The sequence below is a fragment of the Vipera ursinii genome (assembly GCF_947247035.1).
Source record: "Vipera ursinii genome assembly, chromosome: 2".
In the NCBI taxonomy this organism is placed as follows: Eukaryota; Metazoa; Chordata; class Lepidosauria; order Squamata; family Viperidae; genus Vipera; species Vipera ursinii.
The window spans coordinates 172,267,956-172,287,027 of NC_139513.1; the positions used below are offsets into that span (position 1 = coordinate 172,267,956).

The 19,072-nt window shown below is 42.5% G+C and overlaps 1 protein-coding gene across 1 annotated transcript; it reads left to right on the plus strand.

Moving 5' to 3' along the window:
- Window positions 1-9,850: 9,850 nt before the first annotated feature.
- AVPR2 (arginine vasopressin receptor 2) lies at window positions 9,851-14,178 on the plus strand (the record flags this gene model as incomplete). The annotated part of the gene is made up of 3 exons (XM_083353458.1): window positions 9,851-9,862; window positions 11,837-12,692; window positions 13,976-14,178. The coding sequence occupies 3 exons, from the start codon at window positions 9,851-9,853 to the stop codon at window positions 14,176-14,178; spliced, it is 1,071 nt and encodes a 356-aa protein (XP_083209584.1).
- Window positions 14,179-19,072: the final 4,894 nt, after the last annotated feature.

Below are 19,072 nucleotides of genomic sequence, written 5' to 3' on the forward strand. Positions count from 1 at the left end.
CTGAGAGGCCGTACTCAGCGTGTGGTCCTCAATGGAACTGCATCTACATGGAAGGAAGTGTGTAGTGGGGAGCCCCAGGGCTCTTTTCTGGGCCCAGTGCTCTTCAATATCTTCATTAACAATTTGGATGAGGGGATAGATGGGGAACTCATCAAATTTGCAGACAACACCAAGCTGGCAGGAATAGCCAATACTCCAGAAGATAGGCTTAAAATACAGGAGGATCTGGACAGACTCGAACACTGGGCGCTATCTAACAAAATGAAATTCAATGGTGAAAAAAGTAAGGTTCTACATTTAGGCAGGAAAAATCAAATGCACAGGTATAGTATAGGTGGTACCTTGCTCAATAGTAGTAACTGTGAGAGGGATCTCGGAGTCCTAGTAGACAATCACTTCAATATGAGCCAGCAGTGTGCTGAGGCTGCCAAAAAAGCCAAAACAGAGCTAGGCTGCATTAATAGAGGGATAGAATCAAGATCAAGTGAAGTACTAATACCACTTTACAATGCTTTGGTAAGGCCACACCTGGAATACTGCATCCAGTTTTGGTCACCACGATGTAAAAAAGATGTCGAGACTCTAGAAAGGGTACAGAGAAGAGCAACAAAGATGATTGGGGGACTGGAGGCTAAAACATGTAGGGAACGGTTGCTGGAATTGGGTATGTGTAGTTTAACGAAGAGAAGAGTGAGGGGTGACATGATAGCAGTGTTCCAATATCTCAGGGGCTGCCACAAAGAAGAGGGAGTCAAGCTATTCTCCAAAGCACCCGAAAGCAGGACAAGAAGCAATGGATGGAAACTAGTCAAGGAGAGAAGCAACCTAGAACTAAGGAGAAACTTCCTGACAGTTAGAACAATTAACCAGTGGAACAACCTGCCTCCAGAAGTGGTGAATGCTCCAACACTGGAAGTTTTTAAGAAGAGACTGGACAGCCATTTGCCTGAAATGGTATAGGGTTTCCTGCCTGAGCAGGGGGGTTGGACTAGATGACCTCCAAGGTCCCTTCCAACATCATCATCATCATCATCATCATCATCATATTATTATTATTATTATTATTATTATTATTATTATTATTATTATTATTATTATTATTATTATTATTATTATTATCTTTCAATGGTCCTCCATGTAAGGGAAGGGAAGGGGCCTCAGGTTTACAGCCACTATTCTTTGGTTGCAATGCCATTTCACAGAACGGGTCCTCTAGAGATTAGATTGACAATTTCACTGCTATTCTCCCAGACATGATTGTTCCAGAGGGCCTTGAGGGAGTGAACGGTCACTATTATGCCTATTGTTTTATGGCAGCTTTGTGCTTTTATTGCTTTTTGTGTTCTTACTCTTTTTTTATACTTTATGGTGTAAAGTGCTCAGAGTCTTTTGAGTCTGGCAGCAGGCTGTCACAATTATCTAATTAAAACAAACAACTTCGGAAACATCCTTTTCTATTTACTAACTCAAGGGGAATCAACTGACTTCCAATCTGGCTGGAGGCCCCTTTCCCTGAAGCCATGCCACGTGAGGACAAGATAACAGACAATTCAAGCAGAGCCATTCTCCATGAACAAGATAAGAATCAACTAAGGCCAATCAAATTCTCCCCCCAAGCTGGAACTACCATGCTTATCGTCATCATTAATGATTTGGGATGTGTAGTTCCAGTTATAGCTCTCTCGCTCTCTCTGTGTGTGTCTCTCTGTGTCTCTCTCTGTCTCTCTCTGTATCTCTCTGTCTCTGTCTCTCTCTCTCTCGCTCTCTCTCTCTCTCTCTCTCTCTCTCTCTCTCTCTCTCTGTCTCTGTCTCTCTCTCTCTCTCTCTCTCTCTCTCTCTCTCTCTCTCTCTCTCTCTCTCTCTCTCTCTCTCTCTTGCTAAATGCTTTGTATTGTTACAAGCAGTGCTTTTTTTGTAGAAGAAAAAGGTGCCGGAACTCACACATGTCATACAACCCACCTTGCCTACCCTACAAGGTTCCAACCAAAAAAGGTGCCGGAACTCCATTCTGAGCGTTCTATGAGAAAAAAAGCCCTGGTTACAAGTCTTTGTGATTGTGGATAATATGGGAAATGAGCAAACTCACAGGGCAACCAGCATGCAGCAAGTGAGATGAATAAAAGATTAAAAGAGCTAAAAAATGAGGAAACAGTTTTAATGGAGATTCCAGGTGATCGGTGAAGCTGACAATAGTTAGCGTCCAGGTCTCCAAGACCTAGGCAGACTCCCGAAATCTACAGATCTTGTCTGAAGGCTAAAAGTCTCTCTTAACTTCTAGAAAACTGCTATCTACATTTCAATATAGCAACCAAAGGTAAAACTACAGGGTGGGAGGCACATGCTTTTGTTCCCAAGATGTTTGTCCCATTATTCAATAATGTCAGAAATGGTATGTTTGCAAGGTAAGGCAAGGTGGTGCCTTTTCAAATTATTCTCTTTACAATTTTTGCCCCCACGACCACAATTTTCCTGATTCTTTTTCTTTCACTGTTTTCTTCCATAAGCAGATAATCTGGAAGTTAATTCGGGTGGGAAAAGAGGAGGCTGTTATCATTAAGCAGGAAAAATGTGGAAGGCTTCCTTGTAGAAGTCAAAACTGTGCTTACAATGAGGATCCATTGGGAAAAAATGGAAACTCTCCTATCCCATCCAAAACCTGTCTCCTGTAATCTTCAAGGTTCCTACCCACAAGTATCAGTGAATATGGGAAGCAAGATGGATTCCATATGCAGTAAGGAGGAAAAATCTCTTGTAGGTAGCCATAATAGTAAGATGTATATATGTATATTGCTTTCCTGTTGGTCTTCAAGGCATTCTTATAAATGCAATAGAGCAGTGGTGGTGAACCTATGGTACATGTGCCAGAGGGGGCACTCAGAGCCCTCTCTGTGGGCATGCGTGCCAACACCCCAGCCCCATCTCCTCCCATGGCCCCCTCCTCACCAGAAGCCCCCCCCCGAGGAGAGTTGCCCCCGGGGGCAGCCCGTGTGGAGCAGTGCAGCTAAGGAACATGGCAAACAGGCAAGACTCCGCCCTCGTGCCCCGTTGCGCGCAGATGATGCTACAGAGTGAGGGTGGAGGGCATGGCTGCCATGGTGCTGCTGGGCCGCCTGGGCGATCTGCAGAGGGCTGTGGAGGTGGTGGGTGGCCCTGAAGGCAGATGCCAGGGCAGGGGAGCAGGGCAGGGGGCAGGGTGGGGGCGGGGCGGTTTTTGGGCACTTGGTCTCTAAAAGGTTCGCCATCACCGCAATAGAGTCTCAGTGTTGGAATACAGTGTTCATGTATTTTGTACAATAACTACAGTATACCAGTAGATGGCAGTGTTTATAGGTTTTCAGTTGCATCTATGGCAGAGTTCCCCAACCTTGAGGGGGGAAAGGGGAGGGAGGAGGGGGGAAAGAAGGGATGATTTTGTGGGAGGGGTAAATGTATGCATGCATGCAGGCTTCATGCTCACTGTGAAGCTCACAAAGTTGGGTCGTGAGCGCTCACATGAGTGGGGCCACAAACACCCGCAACGATGTTTGCGAGAATAGGACTCTGAATGCCTCTGGAGACAGTCACACGCATACTGCGCACACACACGCACCAGCCAACCACTCACATGGCCAGTGGCCAATACGCCATGGCCCAATAATGGGCTGTGGCCCACAGGTTGGGGATCCCTGATCTATACTCTATGTCTTTTCACTGAATAAAGTTTCCTGTTCCTTGTCACAGTTAAGCAGAAAAGCACATGTGGACTGTGCACTGTTTATTCTGTACAGCTATATACAGAATTTCTAACACTCATAGCTCGAAATCTGCTATATAATTTCCTACCTCCACTGGCAATCCAAATCCTCTTCAAATGGGCAAATGGGCTGTCCTTATTTACAAAGTGCAAGGCATATTACGGGCAGGAAATATTGGAGTCCCTTGGTCTTGTTTTTCTTACCCTCAAACATCAGCAGTCAGTGGGATAATACCTCCAATTATTCTCCTTAATGTGGTATGGGACTGTAGAGAAGGGATGAACTATTGTCAAAATGCATTTTGGACATGTGCAAGTGTTTTACATTCAAAGGAATTCTAACTATCTAGACATGACAGGAGATCACCAAATCTGTACTCAAAAGCATCCTGAACAACTGACAGGTCTGGGGACAGTTGTGCTATGAAATAGGAGAGAGAGAGAGAGAGAGAGAGAGAGAGAGAGAGAGAGGGAGGGAGGGAGGGAGGGAGGGGGAGAGGGAGAGGGAGAGGGAGAGGGAGAGGGAGAGGGAGAGAGAGAGAGAGAGAGAGGGGGGGGGATTTGAATTCCCAACATTCCCTGGCTGGCACATTATGGGAGTTGAAGACCATACCTCTTAAAGTTGTCAAATTTGAGAAACACCGATCTGAAGCATCTGGCTCCCCCTAGTGGGGATCATTACCATTACCAAAGGACCTAAGAAGGACCAATTACATTTATTCCAGCATAGGCACCCCCAACTATAAACAATAGAATCCAGACTAGTTCTTATCCCCACCCCTCCTTTTGAAAGCAGCAATTAATCCATTCAGCTTTTGGGGAGGCAAAACTAGATTAAACCAGGATGTTATCTGGAGAAGCTGATTTCCTTGCTCCTGGGGTTTTTTTTTCTTTTTTTCTTTTTTTGCAATATCCTTTGGTACTTCTGGAAAAAGAAGATTGACAAGGAATTGATTCTATTTACTGCTATTTAGTAAACGAGTAGGCAACCTTTTGATACACCTAGCAGATGGGGGGGGGAGTCAGATGTTCAAAGTGAGCAAAATTAGAAACTTCAATTTGGAAAATCTGCAGGTTTTTTTTCTTTGTTTTAAAAAGCATGCTAAGCCCGTTTAGCTTTGACACTACTATATTTTGAATTTCCTGCTACCTCACATATAGAAAAGTAAGCCAAATAAACTTCTGAAAATTGTAAAAAACAAACATACAAACAAACCCTAAACCTTATGAAGTCATGTAAATTAGACAAGGCAGAAGGAACTTTGGCATATTACGGGTTAAGAACTGAAGAGTTGGAACTGGTTGGCTAACTGTCCAATTTCCTGAATGGGCTCCTTCTGCTAGTTGGCTTGAACTATCATTTGCAGCATTTATGTTCTTCAGATAAAGAAGGAACATGCACACTGGCTGGCTGGCTGCCTACTCCACTCCTCCCCCAGCATCTACCCAGTTGGAATCAAGAACTCAGGGTGAACCCATAGAGAACCTGGGGGCACGACCAGCATGCAATGGAAGTTCCAGAAATATTTCAACTATCCTGGCTAGGTTCCTAGGTGTCTTACATTCAATAATGACATTTCTCCCACTAAAGATGTGGTGATATGAAAACACGTGTTCTGTCTGCTTTGATGGGAATTTTGCCAGGAAAAAATTGATAGAAATATCAGATGCGAATAAAAATACTTTTTCTTTCCTGGCAGAACTTCTTGCTTTTGTTACCTAGTGCCTGTGTGGATGAATAAGGAAATCTACCAGTCTAGAACAGAGTGAAATAATCAGAAAAGCTTCCTCGGTAGAATTTCTACCTGTTACATGAGGTTTGTAAGTGCATGGATCTTGATTTAAAAAAAAATGTTTCCCCTTATCAATGTCAAATAATTCTTTCTACAGAACACACATAAAATAAGTATTTTAGAAAATAAAGTTTAGTTAAGTTCACACAATGTAATAAACCCCCAACTTAGATTTTAAAAAAACACTATTACTTCGTTTATATAATATGCTAAGAAAATAGTGACATGGTACAGATGAAGATTATATTGGCCAAATTGTATTTCAAGTAGCTTGACTTCCATTTTTTAATCTACCCTCTGAGAAAATAAATGTTTCCACTATGTCTGTGGGGTACCAAGTCTCTGGGACTTTAAACTGTTGTTGGACTCAAGTTCCAGGCAATCCCAGTCAGTTTTAAATTAATGGAGAGACATTCTGAGAATAGCTGGAGGGCCTTGAATTCTAGAATCTATTCAGCTGTAGAAGCCATTGTGGGAAGTCAGCACCCCCACACACCAGAGAAGGAAATTTTAAAAGGACAAAAAATATATTTCCTCAAAAGATCTTAAAGAAGCAGAAAAGCATGCCCAGTTTTCTTAATAGCCCCAAGTCTCCCTCCCCCAAATAGAAACCAGCTCTATAGAAATGTAGATGTAAACCAGGTTGGAAGCCCCTAGCTAGAAGATTAAGAAGACAAAGACTCCTAAAATCTACATACCCCACCCAAACTCTAAGATAGGACATAATAGGATTAACCCACAAATGCCCACAGACTCAGGTCAGAATACATGACACAGGAAATAGCCTCAAACAGGAACAGGAAACAACTCCAAACAAAAGGCTCAAGAGGGTATAAAAACCCACTCCCTACATGTGCTCAGCCCTTTCTTTTCTTCCAGAGCCATCTTTCTGTCTGCCTCTCCTCTTCAATAAACTGCAACCTTCTTTCTAAAGCAGCTGCCATGTTGTTTATCCCCGGCTTGGACTGAACCATGAAGAAGACTTTTCCTTCAACACCATTATTTGAAATTTCCTCTTATTAGAAGACTTATTCTTTCTGCTTCCAACAGAATTTCTTACAATATAAATTACGAACAAGACTAATAATAATAAAAGCACTGTCTGGATCAGATAAGTTGTGGGTGCTAATTTTAAAGTATCCTCCAATAGATATGATAGTACCAGACTGGGCAAAGCTGCTCTATATAGAGCTTTGATGCATTCAAAGTTCTTTGCAATGTTGTAAATTACAAGATAATGCTAAGATGGAAAAGATAATAATGGCTTACTTAAGCCCCACTCCTTCGGTCATGTCCAACTATTAGAAGAATTTCAGGTTCCGATCTAAGCCCGGTTCTGCAAATAAGACACAAGGCACTCTGCTGTGAAAAGGAGGAAATTCATTTAATCTCAAAAGCAAAAAAAAAATGGCTCACTCCTGGAGATAGCTGCAGAAAAGATGAGGTACAAAGGGGTTGTTTTATAGGGGACTGGTCTTTTGTGTGGAGTTTGTGTAGTGTGGATGTGAACGTGTTCATTTTGGTGTATGATTCTGCCCAAAGGTTAGCCCTAATTGTCCTTCCTTATGTTTGTGGCTTAGCCCTAATTGTCCTTCCTTGTATCTGTAGTCATCCTTCTTTGTTGTGTAAATTTTGTCTGGGCAGCTTATTTGTGGATTTGAGGAAGCTTGGGCAAATGGTTTCTTTGTTTTATAACTCTTGCAAGGGTAATTGGTTTCTGTATTTGTCATTGATTGTTCAGCAGATGTGTGTTTTTAGCAATTTATAGTATTTTACGTTACAATATACTGTATTAATTTTGATTACAACATAGTTTCCTGCCCCAGTCAGTCATGGATAGTTCTGAGGACTGAAGGGAGTTTCTTATGATAATTTTGTGATTATTTTCAATTATATAGGTAGTCCTCAACTTATGACCACAATTGACCCCAAAATTTCTGTTTTGAGACATTGGTTAAGTGTGTTTTGCCCCATTTTACAACCTTCCATGCCACAGTTGTTAATTCAATCATTAAGTTAGTAATATGGCTGTTAAGTGAATCTGGCTTCCCCACTTTGCTTCTCAGAAGGTTGCAAAAGAGGATCCACAGGTGGATGCTGCAACACTCGTGAAAAACAGTCATAAGTCATTTTTTGCCATTATAATTTTGAATGGTCACTAAACGAACTGTTGTAAGTCAAGAACCATCTACGATATTTTCCCGAAAATAAGATCCGGTCTTTATTTTATTTTGCCTCCAAAAGAGGCACTAGGTCTTATTTTCAAGGTAGGTCACGCTACCTCAGGACCACTGTAGCCAGGCCATGTCCAAATACCTGTCGCACCACCAGCTCACTTATTCTGTGGCCGCTCGCCATCACTCGTGTGTGTTGCCCCTGGCCTCCATTTCGCCAGCAGAGGCCTTCAGGAAAAGGGGCAATGGCCAGGCTCCTTGATGGGGTTGTTGATGCCGCTGCTGTGAAGCATGATGGGTGTTGAGCTATGGGAGGCCTGGCTGAAGGGGCCCTGTGGGAAGGCACACCTCACTTCGTGTGAAACAACCAGACAGAATGTTCTGAACCAGCCCTCTTCTGGCCTTGTAAAGGCAAACCCCTATTTAAGAAGAAGAGACTGGAGAGCTTCCAAGGCTAAAAGGCATCTGCCAAGATTTAATTACGCAGTTAACAAAAACACAAGAGCTTGTCTTCTCAAGCGGAAAAGTTGCTTTCAGCAACCAGCCCCTCCCCAAACACTCCTTTTATAGAGAGCTCAGGGCGTGGTCTCCCTGTGCCTCCTCCCGAGGAGTCTCACAGCCTTTCTTTGTTTGTTCCTGCTCGACTGCCTCCTGCGTCGGGCGTCCTTGAACAGGGCCAGCTGTGGGTCATCTTCCTCCGCACTCTCGGGCTCACGCAGCTGAGAAGAGGTCCCCGGCTGAGGACTCTGCAAAGCCTCCAAATCATCATCAGCCGGTTCGTTTCCCTCCTCCCCCACATCTGAGTCATCCGATACATCGGAGCCGGCTGTCGGACCCACAGGCTGGCCCTGAGTCACAACACAGAATGGGTAGGCGGCCAGCTGCGCAGGCTGTTAAGTAGGGCTCATTTTCAGGGTAGGGCTTATATTAGGCCTACCCCCCCGAAACTCAAGATGGGGCTTATTTTCAGGGTAGATCTTATTTTGGGGGAAACACAGTATATTCTAGAACAGCCTTGCTTTTGGGCTGGACAGAAAGACTTTGATGTGTTGTATTTCATGATTTGAGGTTCACCTTCACAAATAAAACCCTAAACCAGCAATGAAAGTGCCCACATAACTTTGCTTTGTATTTCCAACTCAAAAAGCAAATCGGCATGAATACAGGAATCTGCATTTGGCAAAAGTAACTGGAGGTGAGATTTTAGGCCAGGTGTAATATTAAGATCTCTCTGCCTCATGTTGTCTTGTCTGATGATGTATAGCTAAATGAGGAAAGAAAAAAAATGCTTTAATAACTCAAGGCTTTGGGGATCTAACTAGAGCAACAATGCTGATGATTTGTTTTTCTCTTCTTTTACTTCTATATTTTTAAACAGTTGCATGGCAGATACTGAAGCTGACGGGTGGGGGTGGAGAAGGGGCGGTGTATTACCTATGAAATTCTGTATGCTGAGTTAAGGAAACAATCCATCACAAGTGATGACCTAATCCATGCCCATGTAAGTTGTAGGTTAATAAACTGTGCAGGTCTTGCTGTGGGAAGGAGTGGAGTGTACCCATTGAAGCACCTGGAACAGAGGATACCTTGGTTTCAAGAACTGGAGTGTATTATATAAATCATGATGCTGCAGGTTAACTCATTCTTGATTTGAAAACTGCAGGATCCAGAATTGGGAATACAGTGGAGGAGAGGAGAACTATTAATTCCCACCCTGAACTACTGCTACTTCCTTTTCCTCCTCCTCTTCCCCGAATGTTTTCATTCACTCTTAGGAAAGGCTGTGCAAAGACAGTGTGTTTGGCATCCAGTCAAGTCAGCAAGTTAACTTCTACCAGCAGTGCTGCCTGAGGGTGGGGAAAAGTCAGTGTAATTAATTATCTTACTCCCACCCCCTTCTTTCCCTGGTCCTTCCTCCTTGATTGTGGTTACTGAAAGCTCTACATTTCACTATATCGCATTAAGAAAAAGGTGAAGCAATTTCTTCAGAAAGATCCAGGAAAGAATTCCTGGTTTTCTTCAGATTTCTTCCTCACTTCTCTGAGCAGGTCAGTTCCTCTCTTTTGCCCGGAGTGCCATCTGCAAGCAAGCTGCCGGCTGGCCGAATAAGGTTTATTGGTTGAAGCCACTTGCCGGCTGATGCTCCGATTATGAATGACAAGGTAAGGGTTTGAGTATGGAAAACCTAACATTAAGGCAGCAAGCTTAAACCTGGACTTTAAATGTTGCTCTCTGACTGTCTTGTTTCCTTCCTGTACCCTCCTCAAATGCTGACTTAAGTTAGCATTAAGTGACTAATTAAGAACAACTAATTAGTGGAATGACTTGCCTCCAGAAGTTGTGGGTGCTCCAACACTGGAGATTTTTAAGAAGAGATTGGATAACAATTTGTCTGAAATGGTATAGTGTTTCCTCCTTGAGTAGGGGGCTGGACTAGAAGACCTCCAAGATCCCTTCCAACTCTGTCATTCTGAGTGACCTTCTGCTCTTTTTCAATCCTCACAAAGCAACCCAAAATGATTGTGGACCAAAAATGAATGGAGTTCATAAGCTTCTATCACAACATATACTGCGTTTTATCCAGCTCTACTCCATGGCATTTTCATCATTTTGGCAGATTTGTTCAGGATGGGTGGAGGGATCATGCTGTTACTGTTGTTAAAAGATTCAACTGTTAGAAATGTACCAAATGCTGTAGTAGATTCCTATCTACCTTCTGCCAACTATGAGATATGATGGTTTGGAAGAAGAGCAGTGAGACTTCAAGGAAACAGCTTAATTTAGGGTTTTTCAAACGGTGCTGTGTATAATGCTACAATTCTGTAAAAAAAAATGATGAGATTTTGCAAGAGACTAAAGCAGGAAGAAAAAGAAAAGGTTCACTTAACACTACCAATTTTCAGTCATTGTAGCCTTGCCTCTTGATCAGAGGTTCTGAGAATTTTTTTTTTCTCTCATTAGCAGCTACCATGGCTTGGGGAAAAAATCTGAATTCCTTCCCCTTCCCCTGACAATTTTATCTGTTGCATTTACCTACTCACTATAGTGATGCAAATGGCTAACATAAATCAAATTGCTGAAACTTTAGCTCTTTGCTATGGACTGAGACCAGTATACCTGCACCAAAATACAATTACAGATGTTGGCTCAAAATCTGAAAACCAAATTTATTTTAAAGGCAATTAAGTCTCAGGGTTTCAGCTAATCTGAAAAGATGCCCAGGAAGATGCAGACACCTACAGTCAAGGTCCCTCCAATAAGTAGCCATAATAACTGTAAGATAAAGGATTTCCTATACACAACCCCAGGGCTTTTTTTCTCATAGAACGGAGTTCCGGCACCTTTTTTGGATGGAACCTTGTAGAGTAGGCAAGGCGGGTTGAATGACATGTGTGAGTTCCGGCACCTTTTTATTTTACAAAAAAAGCACTGCACAACCCTTTCTGTAAAACATTACCATACACAGACTTTTTAAAAGCAGAGGATGGTAGAGGGAGTCTTCAACTTATAACCATAATTAGGACCAGAACTTCTGTCACCAAGCAAGGCAGTCATTAAGTCAACCATACTTAATTTTATGACCTTTTTTGCTACAGTTTGTTATGCAAATTACCACAGTTGTTAAGCGGATCACAGGGTGATTAAGCGAATCCAGCTTTCCCCATTGATTTTGCTCGTTGGAAACCAGCTGGGAAAGTTACAAATAGCAATCATGAGAGTCCGGGATGCTGCAACCATCATAAATGCTAGCTGCCAAGTGCTTTTTTTGATCACATGGTTGCAGGGATACAGTCATAAGCACGAGGACTAGTTTTAAGCACTTTTTTCAGCACCATGTAACTTCAAACTGACACTAAACAAATAGTTGTATGTCAAGGATTATCTATGTATCTGTTGTAACAATATATAAATAACAAAGTGGAAGACAAGTAAAAACAGAAGGATACAACATTATTATTATTATTATTATTATTATTATTATTATTATTATTATTATTTAAAAAAACCACCTTCTTTCTAATGCACCCTACATGTCTCAGATTTCCCAGCCAACATCTGGAGGGGTTGGAGAAGTTGGGAAAACATACAGATATCGATCTGACCTTTTTTTTCCCCTTTTCTTGTGACGTTCACAGGACCAAATGCCAAGCACTTCCTCTGTGCTTCTGGGACCCACTCCCAATGCTTCCCTCCCTCCCTCCGATGACCGTGATGATGCTTTGGCTCAGGCTGAAATTGCCATTCTGGCTTCCATGTTCCTGCTGGCCACTCTGAGCAATGCCCTGGTGCTTGGAGCTCTGTTCCGCCAGGGCCGCCGGGCCAGCCTGATGCATCAATTCATCCAACACCTCTGCCTGGCCGATATGACAGTGGCCCTCTTCCAGGTGCTCCCTCAGCTCATCTGGGACATCACTGATCGCTTCCAAGGCCCAGACATCTTATGCCGTGCCATCACTTACCTGCAGGTGGTCGGCATGTTTGCCTCATCCTATGTTATTGTGGCCATGACCTATGATCGCTACCGTGCCATTTGCCGGCCCATGCTGGCTTTTCGTAGAGGGACAACCTCACGGCATCGGCCTGTGTTATTGGCATGGATAGCATCTTTCCTTCTCAGCCTCCCACAGCTTTTCATCTTCTCTAAAACAGAACTGCCCAATGGAGCCCACGAGTGCTGGGCAGCCTTTGCTGAACCCTGGGGAGCCCGGGCCTATGTCACATGGGTGACTCTGATGGTCTTCCTCCTTCCCACCTTCTTCATTGCCACCTGCCAAGGCATGATCTTCTGCGAGGTCTACCGCAGCCTGCGTTTGGGGCCAGAAGCAGCCCTGGCTCGTAGGGGGAGCCAACAAGGGGCCTCCCCTATATCTGGTGCTGTAGCTAAGACTCTTAAGATGACACTGGTCATTGTGCTCACCTATGTATTCTGCTGGGCTCCCTTCTTCCTAGTACAACTGTGGGCTGTTTGGGATCCTCAAGCACCTACTGAAGGTAGGTTATGCAGCATTCAGTAACAGCTCTTTAATCAGATTGTATCCCAGATTCCCCCAACCTAGTGGCTTTTGCCATGTTGATCAGGAGGAATGATGGAACATTGTCCAATTCATTGGCAGGATACTGGATTAAGGAATGCTCTTTTATCCAATAAAACTGCACAGGAAAAGAGGAGGGTCCCCCTTCTCTTTCTGCTAATTCTCATGACAATTTTTATGAACAGGAGGCCCTTTCCTTCCTTCCTTCCTTCCTTCCTTCCTTCCTTCCTTCCTTCCTTCCTTCCTTCCTTCCTTCCTTCCTTCCTTCGCACCCTGGAGTAATACATCCATTACTTTGATATTTCGTTCATTTTATTTCTACAGTAGTAACAACAGTGGTGGGATTCAGCCGGTTCACGCCACTTCGACAGAACCGATAGCTAATTTTTTGTTGCCCAGGCCCAGAATGGACTTCCGCAAGCGACATCCACACAGAGAACCGGTTGTTCACATATCTGAATCCTACCACTGAGTAACAACCTAATGAGAAAGAGAGGAACGCTGACCTACGTAGAGTCATCCAGTTCTAAGCCATTGCTTTAACTACTACACCCCAGCAAGTCTCAGACATATTTTAACATTCAGGCTTAGCACAATATATAAAGATAACATATTCAGAACCTCTCCATAGATCTGTTGGAATGTCAAGGCTAATATCTGTCTGTCTGTCTTTCTCTCTGTCAGTCTGTGATGTTATTTTCTCCCCTGATATTTTTGTGGTTCCACTGAGAGTTTGCTTTCAGATTTGACTACCTTCTAGAGATATTGATCCAATTGCCCAGCCCTCCCTTCATAATTTGCCTGCCACTTCCCTGATCCTGATTAAAGTTGTTGTCTTCTTATTTTGTAATCCAGTACAATCAAATATTCACGAAAAAGTATGTGAATTAATTCAGCAGAACATGGAATTAAGCACCAATCAAACAATACATGCATCAAATAAATGCAATGAATCATGCCTTTTATTCTGTATTTTGACTGTATTGAATTGCATTGCATTGCATTGTATTACTTATGTAGCATTTATATCACATCACATTACCTTACATTTCTGGATTGAGTCACCAGTTTTTGACTAGAGAAAAACTCTCATGTGAAGTTCTCCTTTTAATCCCAAGCACATTTTTTAGTTCCTCGGTGATGATAGATCTGCCTTTGTTGAATAAGTTGCAAGGTAAACTTTGATGATCTTAACCTCTGTTGGTAACTCCAATAGTTGTTCATTCCTATTATTTACTCCAGGCCCAGCTTTCACCCTCCTGATGCTCGTTGCCAGCCTCAACAGCTGCACAAACCCCTGGGTCTATGCCACATTTAGCAACAGCATCTCAAATGAACTGCGCCGAATCTTCTGCCCCAGATGGGCCCATCGGCAAGTCGGCTCCCTGTATGAAGACTCCATTCTCACAGGCAGCTTCTCACTGGGCCGAGACACTCTTTCCTGAGACAGCAACTTGCAGGCAGAAAGGCAGGTGTGAAGGGCACTCCTGCAAAATGGTTGACTCTCAGCAATCATAAGTTGCCTAAGGCTGGCTCTCAGTTCATCAGAGACACACGATTCTGCTCAACAACACTAAGTGAATGGAACCAGACAAAGCTTCTGAATGGACGGGGGGGGGAGGGGGGTTGTTGTCTGTTGAGGATTGAATTTCCTGATAATCTGTTTCAAGGGGGCAACCCTGGAGCAGGTACTAGGGAAACAATTTCCTTTTCCAATATCCTATTTCCTCTATAATGTTTTTGGTTGCCTTTGAGGTAACGTAAAGTCTGAATCATTGTAAACTTTGGTTTATGGTTTAGTATTACATGCCAATCTGGCTATTGCTATTTAATTAACAAATCAGTTTTTTTAAAAAAAATACCATTGCTTAGTGTACTGTGTGAAACCAGCCAGTATTTTGTTTGATGTGTTCCTCATCAGTCTTAGGGGGTTCAAATTTTTAAAAAGGAGGCTGTTTCTTACCATGAAGTAAATTAAGGTGTTTGCTCCAGCCTCAGAGCTCCATTGAAGAGGGCAGACAGTCCATAAGCCACATGTGATCTTATGGAGATTTCCTGGGCTTCAATATATTTTGTGAGAAGACTTTTCTACTGGCTTATGGTTTGTGTTGATTGGAGCTAGCAGATGCCATGGGAATGTATCTGCCTCTTGATGTAACTCAATACTAACCAGTGAGTAAGATCAAAAACTACGATGTCACTGCTGTTGTTATTGTTCTTTGCATTTCTATTATACGGTTGCAGGGGGATGGGCCATTCATTTTTGCACTGCACTCACACACTTCACATGGTAAAGCAAGGGGGGGTTTATAATCAGCTGTTGACAAAGCTGAAGCTAAGAGGGAATGGCTGGCACAAGGCCACAGAAGATGACTTCCATGCATAAAGATGAATTAGAATCTGATTCTTAATACAGACCGTGACACCACGCTGGCACTCTGCTTTATTGTTGCCGTGTGGAATAGAATTTGAACACCCCAAAAGCTAAAGTAAAAGGATTTGGATTCCAAAATAATAGAACAGATTTAGTGACTTCAATTAGATGAGGTGGGACAACTTATGTGTGAGCTGGAAAATGAAAGGGTTAAAATAATAGGTAGATTTTTGAAGTTCTCCCTTGTAATTAGGTCATGGATGTACTTCGAAACAAGTGATAGAGCCAAATATGTCACAAATTGCAGCTGTTTCTGTTTAAAATCACAACATAGCAACAAGCGTATACTACTATGTGGCACTTTCCATACTTAAACAGCTGCCTCCTCTCATTGGGAGAGAGAACAAGGTAAGAATTGCCCAATTGAAAGTTTTGTAGGCAGTGGAGGCTCCTGAGGGCAGGACAGTTGCCTTCCGAAGGAAACATGCAAGAAAACCTTCACAGGTCCAGTAAAAAAATCACATGGCTTCCTGTGGAGAAGGAAGGCACCAAGATGACCCCAATGCTCAGAGGATGCCTGAATGACGCTGCTAGGTCTTTCAAAATGGATTCACTATAGAAAGGTTTGGAATTATGGAGAATTGCATTCTCCATCTTTAGGTCCCTTAAGAATGGTTTATAGAACCCAAAGAGAAGTGTTCTCCTGTAGTCCTTTCTTAAATAGTTGAAGGATTCTGCAGAATCCATTAAATACCCAATTCCTCCCATGCTGGCCTCAGGGCATAATTTCATGTGTATTGTGTGACTGTATGCAGTGGGAATAATTTAAGCCTATGTGCCTGCTCCATTTCCAGCTTATGGCAGCTTCGGCCTAGTCTCACAACAGAGATGTGGGTAGAAGATGAGGCCTCGAGCAGCCTCAAGTCACTGCCCCCTAACATTTGAAGCTCTTCTTCAAAAGCTAATTCAATGGATGTAGCTGAGCAAATTCAATTTACAAAGTCAAGCAAATTCAAAGCTTTAAATTAAATCACCAAATCAATCTAATTTAAAAAGTCAGTTCAGTGCAGAAAAATTACATGGTACAAGCAATCATATGAACCAATCTGGAAGCATCTGAGTCAATCTGACGCTTTGAACCAAATCACAATCAAATTGCCAAAGCAAATATGCATATAGGACTAGAACAAAGCATGATTTAATTAACTTGACTCCATAACATTGCTAGAGAGAAACAGATCCACAAAATAGTTTAAGTCATATGGCAAAAACATTATCATATCCTGATCCACTCTTAGTATTACTCCTTCCTCCAAGAAAAAGCAGCCCATAAGCTTGCTTAGGAAATAACTGAAATCAATTCTATGTTGTGTGCCATTTCATAAATAACATTTCTATATATTACAAGAGGGGCTGGGACCCCTTTACAAATCCCTGCAAGTAAATAAGTGTATTTATTGTCATTTATTTAAAACATTATCTAGGAGATTAAGCTGATACAGAGCTCTCTCCTTATTTTACCTTCATAACAACAACCCAGTGAGATAGATTGTGTTAAAGAGATAGTGACTGGCCCACATTGTAAGAACAAGTACAGGATCAGCGTTCAGATTACAAGAAGTAAATGTTTTATTCAGGGCTTTTTTTCTCATAGAACGCTCAGAACGGAGTTCCGGCACCTTTTTTGGATGGAACCTTGTAGGGTAGGCAAGGCGGGTTATATGACATGTGTGAGATGGTCTCACGAGGTCGATGGGTCGTTAATTTAATTTTAATTTAATTTAATAACATTTATATACCGCCCTTCTCCCTGAGGACTCAGGGCGGTTCACAGGGCAGAATAAAATAGCGAATACAAACATTAAAAACAAAGATTAAACAAATTGCCCTAGTTAAAAACAATATAAATACAACACTAAAAACCCCCAGAAAAGTTAAAAAAACGAAAAATAAAATAACCCCAACACTCCCCCTCAGGCTAGGCCGGCTTGTACAAACAGAAATGTCTTGAGATCGCGACGAAAGGAGCGAAGATCGGGCGCCATCCGGAGCTCAACCGGTAGCTGATTCCACAGCTCCGGAGCGCCCACAGAGAAGGATCTCCCCCTGGGGGCCACCAATCGACATTCTCTGATCGGTGGCACCCTGAGGAGGCCCTCTCTGTGGGAACGCACAGGGCGCAGGGAGCTTGATGCCGGCAGCAGATGTTCCCTGAGGTACTCCGGCCCCATGCCATGGAGTGCTTTAAATACCGTTACCAGTTAAGGTGCTTCCAAGTAAAAGGCATCACACAGAGATGCAATCATATAAAGTTTATTCAATGATAGATTAAAGAGAAAGAAATACTTGGCATGAAGGCATTCATGCCTGCATGTGAGAGAGAACAAAAGAAAAGAAAGCAAGCTAGCATAGCATAACTGGAACAGAAGAAGAACAAAAACTGAAGAGAGACTAGAGCAAAGAGCAGCCCCTCGTGCAGAGGTATTTATGGGGGGTCTGGGCCCCTCCCTAACCATAAAACTCTCTCGCCAATGGGGCTGTAGGGGTCTGAGACCCTTGACTCATCAGTGGAAGCAAAGAAGCCTCTTTGCCTCCATCTGATGACCCTTTTGGGGAACTGCCATGGCTGGCACTAAACATCTAACAACATGTGTGAGTTCCGGCACCTTTTTCTTTTACAAAAAAAGCACTGGTTTTATTCAATATAAAATGACGTTTTAATTACCAAAGCGATAGTAAATCATGGATGAATTGTTTCTGTTTAAAAGTTTATTAATGAAAGAGAGTATCTGGTGTACATTAGTGTGCAGAAAAATATGCACAGAGAGATTTATAACAAAGAGATTCATAATTTACCAATGGCTTTGGGAAGCTAATATTGAGAATGCCAAAATGTTATAAACACAATGGATCAATTTTAGAAACTGAAGGTTTAGCTGTATTAATATTTGATGTTTTGAATAACTCTGAATACTTATTAGTCTTACTTCTTTTTTATTGTGTTATTGTCTAAATATTTCTCCTCTTCCTGAATCTCCTTCTGTAAGAGGAGTGAAAAATAGCTAATGGCTGATGTGTGGAATCATATATGTATATTTACATTTATTGGAATATATACACTAAAGAGGCATAACTCCCTTGACCATGACAATATAGTTTTATACATCATAGTAGTATATTGTATGTAGCTTAGCACAGGGGTCCCCAATCCCTGGGCCATGGCCCATTACCGGGCTTTGAACCGTTTGGAACCAGGCCATGGAAGTGGTGGGCGAGTGCATACACATTCTATTTGTGCAAGCTGCGCGTATGTTCACGCTTGCCTGCTACTTGTGTGGAAACATCCCCTCTCCTTTGCTCTGGCCAGGCTGCAAAGCCAAAAAGGTTGGGGAACTCTGGCTTAGCATATTGTGTGAGCCTAAGTATTCTAGCTTTAAGCCATAATCTACAGTTTAGCACATTCTGTAAACTTCACCAATTGTAGTTTGTTTAATAAACTAAGGCTTTGCACAGTACATGAATCCAGTTAACGTGCAAACTACTGTATTCCTAATTGTTGTTATGTGGATTTGTTCAGTTTCTCAATAAAAACATCTTTTTTTCACTTCTGCATTACTCTGTAAATCTATGAGGAGTTCAGTGGCCATTAGATGGCACCCCACGTTGATGAAACCTACTTGGCTGCATCAGCATAATTATTCTGCCTTGGAATTCTTCTGCTCTAGTCCGTGGAACTCCATCCTAATCTCAGTTGTAAGAATAGCTTGGCTTCGTGTATATTTAGCTGGCCTATCTTCCTCCCCCCATTTCCATCTCACAGCAAAGGATCACTGGGACAGTGGCATATTTATAACCCTTGTCCCTACACATGTGGCTTGCCTATAGCTGAAAATACCAGATGGGGGTGTGCAATTGCCAAGATCTACCCTCCTTCACTGTCCTTTCCTTCCAGTCTATGTTGGCTG